At 40.9% G+C, this 7,779-nt stretch overlaps 1 protein-coding gene across 1 annotated transcript in view; it reads right to left on the bottom strand.

The window, feature by feature from the left end:
- Positions 1 to 247: 247 nt before the first annotated feature.
- Positions 248 to 7,779, bottom strand: part of LRIG3 (leucine rich repeats and immunoglobulin like domains 3) — a 46,523-nt gene continuing 38,991 nt past the window's right edge. Inside the window, exons 14-19 of the mRNA XM_032173202.3 lie at positions 6,620 to 6,901; positions 5,197 to 5,649; positions 4,247 to 4,405; positions 2,232 to 2,375; positions 1,861 to 2,136; positions 248 to 621 (exon numbers count right to left, since the gene is read on the bottom strand). Coding sequence (XP_032029093.1) covers positions 377 to 621; positions 1,861 to 2,136; positions 2,232 to 2,375; positions 4,247 to 4,405; positions 5,197 to 5,649; positions 6,620 to 6,901 — 1,559 coding nt within the window. The 3' untranslated portion in view covers positions 248 to 376. The remainder of the gene's footprint in view (positions 622 to 1,860; positions 2,137 to 2,231; positions 2,376 to 4,246; positions 4,406 to 5,196; positions 5,650 to 6,619; positions 6,902 to 7,779) is intronic.

The raw sequence follows: 7,779 nt of genomic DNA, 5'->3' as shown, positions 1-7,779 counted from the left end.
ATGAAGTAACTTCTATTTAAAACACCGTACAAGGCAGGTATTATTTAAAATGCTTTAGTAACTCATTTTCCATAAAAAGAAATCTGGCATTATAAAAATACATAAAATAATCATGATTTATATCATTAATTTACGTAAGATACTTTTTTGCATAAAACAAAGTTAAAAAATAGTTTTAAAAGGTATTCTTATATGAGCATGATTCCCAGTATAAAAATTTCCATAACTTTTTGTAATTTTGGTTCATCTGTATAAATAAAGCATTTTTATCCTTTTAAAATTCATAACTCCATTTAAAAAACATAAGATTCTCTCTCTTTTAAATAAAAGTTCACTTGAGGTAGTATGTTAAGCTTTTCCTTTGGTCTCATTCAGTCTATGTGTCCAAGTCATAAGACTGAAAATTTGGAGTCCTGTAGTTTTCTAAAGTCTGTTTAAAGGTACAAATGTGATTTTCTTCCTGAAAATCTGTCCTTTCTTTCCCATCTTCCTCTGACCCAGAGTCCAAGTCTGGGGAAGAATGAGCTTTCAAATAAAAGGCTCTTGGCTGACAATCTGATGGCTGTCCAAAGCTTGAATAGGCATCTAGGTGAGGTCTCCTGAGAGCTTTTCCAAATGTACCTGAAAGAAAGAAACACCTTGAGCACATGGGTCCCTTTGCTAGCATGTGAATCAATAAAACCCACTGCAAATGAAGAAACATCTTACCCCATGAATATGAGTAAGTGTTTTCTACAAGTCCACATTATGGCATTCACATACATGTACATCTGTGTCACAGACAGATCACTTCTAGAATGGAGCAAAAGACAATTTGCCCTCCCTCACATTTACATCCACTCAACAAATGCATCTATTCTTTATCATTTCTCATGACCGGCAGTAATGTTAATGGTCATGCAATAAAGTTCCCCAACATAAGTTTCCCCATATCCTAGCTGAGAGCCCACCAATTTTGGTGACGGGTGCGTTGGATGGTAACATCCAAATTAACTGAGGCTAAATATAGAAATTTTCTTTCAAAATAAACCTGTGTCCTGCCCTTTCTTCATTAATTGTAGCCAAATATTACTCAATTGAATCAAATTCTTGCCTCAGTCATACAAAGCATATTCTTTTAATTTTTTCCAAAAAAGGAATATAAATAATTCCACTGTGATAAAACATAACATTTCGTAGAAGTTGGGTAAAATATTTGAAAATTCTCCTTTTTTTATTTTATTGTCAACATGGCAAGTTGTGGCTGATTTTCCCATCTCTCCGTTCAGTGAAAAGATGACCTCAGCTCTTCCATCCTATTATCCCCATGCATCAGACAAAAAAATTCACAACCTAATCTCAGTGCCAGCCAGCATCTACTACCACCGACTTGGACCTCAAGGCTGGTTTTCTTTGCCAAAGGTAGTCCAGCTTGTCAGACTAGCAGTTGTTGCTAGGTAGGACGCTGTTTTCCACCCTTCGACTGCGGGTTCAGTTGGAAGCCAGCAGACATACCAAACCACAATCACGCGGAGCACACAACTCCACCCCAAAGGCCGTGGGAGCCCAAAACCACTTTTTCCACATGGCTGACAAGCGGAGCTCCTGAGTCCTCCCCAAACCCTTGTCTTGGAGTAGATGCCACACACAGTGCTACCCAGAAAGCTCCTGAGGCTTAGTTATAGATTAAACACATCATCAAGTAAAATCCCACCTCTGACTGCTTTTGGAGGCATTTACACTAACTAGTCGGATGTCACGGCAGCCTCATTCAAGAAACCATTTTATGCCGGTTTGACACTCAAGGCTCTCATTGCTCTCTCACACACAACTTGGAGTATGGATCCTCAGACGAGGTACCTGCTAACTTAATAAACTTACCCATGAAAGAATTACTCGAGGCAACTGACGCTGGCTCTGGATTTGCGCTAAAATCTAAAGAGGACTTGTTTAGACACAGATTTTTCATTCCAGGTCCTTCATTTTGAGAGTAACTAGTGTTAAGTAGCTTCCTCACATGCGAAGGCCATGCTATATTACTGAAGCTCCGTTCGCAGGTTTCTTCTGAAGGATGAGAACATGGGTAGCACTCCTTTTTCTTTATGTAACCGGGCTCATAGTGGTCCATTAAAGCTGTTCTTGGGTCAGGACTGCAACCTTTTTAATTTGGGGGTAATAACAGAAGGAGATTAGAGTTAGCACATCTAGAAGTCTAAGAAACAGAATTGTACTCAAGCAAGAAGACCACCTACCTGTATGATACGTTTCAAAAGGATCTGAGCCATACACATTTCCCTTCAAATACACAGGGCCTGTGGATCCCAAAAAGGGACAAAGGAACAGATCTGTGGCAGCTTCCACATCAGCTTCACTGCTATTGTCAATATGGCAGGTACCTTTGAAACAAAAATCTTAGTCAATGATCCAATTATTCAAGTACCATTCAACACTCTCCCTAGTTTTGGCATCTTCCATATTTATAGATGAAAGTTTGACTAGAGCATCACACAGACAAAAAAATTGCAAAAATTTACAGTAGGGTTTTAAAAAATTTATTACAGGACTTGATTAGCCATTGTGCTAGGTGTGGCGGCCTTACTGCTCACTTGGTTTCTACAGGAAACTGATGTGTGCGGATCCTGCAGCCAAAGCAGCCATGGTCTAAACCACATACCATCAGCACTGTCCCCTTCTTACAAAAGGTCCCAGATGACCAGAACCAGGATTGGCACTCAGCCAATGACCTCTTAATGCCCATCTCAAAGATAAGCTCAGCTAAACATATCATCTCATGGGTATCTGAACCAAACAACACAGAAATGATACGCCATTTACTGCTGGACACAGCAGGTGAAGAGTAAGTGATATCATCAGGGTTAGAGATGTCACGATGACGCATGTGTCTGGGAAGCAGAAACTGGGCAGTCAGAGGTGGTGGGCTGAGAGGAAAGCAAATATGCAGAATGTGACGCAGTAATGCTGGTGGCCCAGAGCTACTCTGGGAGCAGCCTCATCTCCAGCCCCAGCATCTAGGCAGCCTGGCATTATTATGCCCCAGTTCTGTCCCTTTAGGTTTTCCTCAAGTGTCTTTTCAGTTAAGCCCATTATACTTGAATGAGCTTGGGTCTCTACTCTTTGCCTCTAAATGGGTCTAACTAGAATACTCACTTCTATGCTCAGATCCTCTAACTCTACGCTATTTCTGGCTTGCCAAGCACTTTTAGTTTATCTCACCTCTGATGAAACTATGAAATTGAAAACATACACTTCACTCCCAACTACAATGTCTGGCACAGAGCGTATAATAAATACTTACGGGAAAAGTTGGTCATGTATTTTAGAATAACATCGATGGCTTCCACTTGCTGAGCCCTTAATATGTGCCTAGGGCCACGCAGTTTTCCATCTTCATTTCATTTGTACAAGTACCTCACCAGAAAGTACTGCATGTGCCCCACAGTACATGCAGTAAGTAGTAGGAGTCGGTCCTGTACCAAACCTGCGCTCTTGTATTATGCTGTCTCCATTATTATTCTCAAAACTATGCAGCATTGAAAGCAAGGGTCAGAATTAGCCTTCTCAAAGAGGCTGGGCGCGGTGGCTCACGCCTGTAATCCCAGCAGTTTGGGAGGCCGAGGTGGGCAGATCACCTGAGGTCAGGAGTTCAAGACCAGCCTGGCCAACATGGCAAAACCCCGTCTCTACTAAAAATACAAAAACAAAAGAAAGCATTAGCCAGGCATGGTGGCATGTGGCTGTAGTCCCCGTTACTTGGGAGGCTGAGGCAGGAGAATCATTTGAACCCAGCAGGTGGAGGCTGCAGTGAGCCGAGACCACGCCACTGCACTCCAGCCTGGGTGACAGAGCGAGACTTCGTCTCAAGTAAATAAAAATAAATAAATAAAAAATAGACTTCTTAAAGAAAATAATGTAAACCATTTGACTTTTAAAGCCATTCATGTAACCAGTAAGGGTCAAAGAACATTTATAACGTAAAGGATATACAAATATCCTTTACACATGGAATAATTACATTTTTCTAAACCTACTAGTCTTTTTTTATTGTTAGAAACAAAGATTTATTTTTTTCCTAGTATTTAAGAGAAGGGTATAGAACTATACAATTTCAACCTTGCTAGTGATCTTGGGCCAGGTCCTTAATTAACGTCAGTGTTAATCAATATCTTGTGAAAATGAGTATCATATCTGAGCTTTCCACCATACGACTTCAAAACAATTACAGCCCACGTTCATTTTAAACACTTACCACTACTGTCATGTTGTGGTAAGAAAAATCCAGCACCTGAAGATGTGACAAATTGGTGGTGGCTTCCACTTTCTGAAGACACGTACCCATCCTGCCTGTCAGCTAACGTTCCCTGAGATGACAAATAACTAGGAGTATCTGCTGGCAAGTTGGTCTCATCTGTAATAAAACAGCAGCATTTTATTAACCAAGAATGATCGTTAATTGTCCCACAGGCATCCCAGGTGAATGGCATAGACTATTTTGGCTTCTGCATACATCAGATTAGGGGAGATCTACTCTGGCAAAACCATCTCGATTGTACAGTACTCTGGAATGGCAAATTAGGACTTTGCTGCTCTGGGACGTATAAGCTGACTTTCTGTTTTATCACCCATTGGATGCACCTCCCAAATTTCAAAACAACAAATGCTTAAACAGATTTTTTAAAAGGCTGAAGGCCTAAGAATTTTCATGGGACAGTATCTAAGCTTTCGAATTATACTTGATTATTGCCATATTCCCTGCTTAATATTACTAATCAATATCTGACTGCACATACTAATGAAGTCACAACCCCTCTTCCGCTAATAAAATCCAACCTAAGTACATGCACATACGCATACACAAGACATACAACTACTGCAGACAGTAAACCTTATCATTAAAGGGCTGTTCCTGCTTCTCCATCACTATCTTATGAAGGAGTTAGAAATATTTTAGTTCGTGACTTGGATTATATCTCACAGCCACAGGATATCCTGATGTCATTTTAACAAAAAGTATTAATCTTTAAACATCAGCTTTATTTGGGGCTGGAGTTTTTTAGCGAATCATATTTCTGCAGCTTGAAGCAAATGAGTCACCCTTCTGAGATGAACTCAGACTGCAAGACACACATTCTAGAAGTATCTGCGGAACCACAAATACACATGACTCCCATGACCTGTGCCAAGCTTCTGTTTACACACCTGTGTTGGTAATGCTGCAATCTTCATTCCTCCGCCTTGTGTGGTATATGATGACCACCCACACGAGTGACGTGCCCACCACACAGCAAACCACGGCTATGATCACGACACCCACAGTGGCCCATCCGTCATCGTCTAACGATGGGGCGGTCATCTGAGGGGAGTCGCAGGTCGGAGTGGGGATCACACTGAGGCGCACGTTTCCTCTCTCAGTGCCAAGGGTATTAGACATCTCACACGTGTATTTCCCAGCATCACTGACATCTGAGTCCACAATAATCAGAAGCTGATTGCCTGCTGCAAAAAAGTGCCTCTCGGTTACCACCAAAGGGCTATCATCTTTGGTCCAGTTCAGTTTCGGGGGAGGGCTTCCTCCAGCAATGCACTGTAGGACAGCCGTTTCTCCCTTGGTTACAGTTCGGTCCAACAGTGGCCGCAAAAATGATGGTGTTTCTGAAATAAGAAGTTATGCTTTTAATTTCCCAAATAAAATTTAGTTTCCATATCATAAAACGTAGCATTTAAACTTATTCAAATTGTAACCTAAAATTTTATTCTCCCACAACTTACTGGACATGCTTTTTTAAGAGCCTAAACATATACAACATTCAGTATTTCACTATTCTGCTGTCATTTACTCATAACACCAGTTAAGCATAATAGCTACTATTTTTAAAATCTCAACTTCCCTCACTTTTGCGAAAGTCGGGAAGCTGGTTGCAGAGGGGAGAGTGGGAAACAAACGCTTTTTAAAAATAGAAAGTATAAAAATAATTTCAAGCACAAGGGTATGTTGATAAATAAAAAAAATCAGAATGCCTAAGTTTTTTAAGTGAAACTTTTTAGGGCCGGATGCCTAGGCCTACATTAAAACTCTGACAATAATTTACTTTTATTATTTAGTATCTTAATAGGTTACTTTAATTAGCTCTTTCAAAGATACGTGAATAATAATTGTGTTTACATTTTTAAAAAGCATTTGTTTAGGTAAAAGATGAAAAAAAAAACTCTGACTTCCGGAGAGGTATGGTAGGCCGAGAAAAGAGAGTAAGGCCTTCCCAATTTGTTCCTACTTTTTTTTTTTTAATGTTCTTTATGGTGTTAAGATACTGATACAGACAGCACGGTGGGGAAATTAGGAGGGTGATCCCCCATAAAAGGGAAAGCATCACAACTTTTCCTCGGCCCCTCTCTTCAGGATGGAGGGGGCAGGGATTCACCTCAGTGGCCAGACTTGAGGATGTCATGCAATCCCTGACTTCAAAGTGTTCAAGAGGCCATTTGCATTAATACTTCCTAGGAAAAGGCAATGCCCCATAGATCTTCATCTCTTACTCTCACAACTTCTGGTACTTAGGGACCTTGGATGAGCTAGTATCTTCAAGACTGATTTATACTACAGAATCTTAACAAATTCACCCACCTAGGACAGTCAGAGTTGCATTTGCAGAAATACTTCCTGCACTGTTCTGAGCTGTGCAGCTGTATACCCCAATGTCCTCTATCTTCACATCCACAATAAAGAACACGTCATCCTCGGGCATCACATGCATGCGTCTCTCCCGTGCAGCTGGGAAGTCTGTGCCCCCATCCTTCTGCCAGGCTATCTGGGGGGCTGGGTGCCCCACAGCAGCACACTCCAAGCGTGCCATGGCCCCAGCTCGGATGGTGAGGTCCATGGGGGTCTTGGTGAATGAGGGAAGCACTGAAATCAGAGAAACAATATAGGCATTAGCACAATGGAGTCTTACAGGTTCACTTGCATTCCTTTTTACTATTTTTTTGTTTGTTTGATACTTACAGATTGTCCCTGACATAGATTGGGCAGGGGTTAATTCCAATTTCAAGTCAAGGAAACTAAAGTTGAGATGGAAAGATTAAAAGGCTTGCTCAAGGTTACAGATACAGAAACAATGAAGTCAGGATAAAACAGAGGTCATCTGATTCTCAGAATGAAGGTCTTCCTGCTATTTTCTGCCACTTTTTAGTTTCCTCAATAATGAACTGTGAGATCTTGGGCATATCAGTTAATCTCTTTGTACCCTGACCACTCACTTCATCTATTTTTTTTTAAAGTCTCTCCTGGTAGTACTAACATTCTGTGACTTTTAAGATATATGTTTTGCCCTACAATTTAAACTCAAAACTGTTCTATGTGCCAGGCCACAGCCATCATTTGCTGAGTGAATGCATTAATGAATCATATTCAAAATCTTCTACCACGGCAGATACAGATAGTTAAATGATAAAGTGGCAAAGATCCTGCTGTAAAACTGTATACCTACCACCCAAAGCAAACAAGAATAGACTTCTTTTAACAGTGCATTTACTGAGCACTACCTTGCAGCCACTTTGCTACATCCTTTACACATATTATTTCACTAAATGAGCATAATACCTCCAGGGGGCAGGTCCTATTATCCCTAATTGAAAGATGTGGAACTGGAGGCAGAGACGTGAAGTAACCTGCTGAAAATCACGCAGGGGTGGCACGATTCACACACAGATCTCTGAATTAAAGGCAGTGTGCGTCCAGCATGATGCTTTGCAGCCTTCCAGGTCAGTATACTACACTGTAAACTC

This window comes from Hylobates moloch, unplaced genomic scaffold, assembly GCF_009828535.3.
Source record: "Hylobates moloch isolate HMO894 unplaced genomic scaffold, HMol_V3 SCAFFOLD_13, whole genome shotgun sequence".
Classification (NCBI taxonomy): domain Eukaryota; kingdom Metazoa; phylum Chordata; class Mammalia; order Primates; family Hylobatidae; genus Hylobates; species Hylobates moloch.
This window is presented reverse-complemented; position numbering and strand designations above follow the sequence as displayed.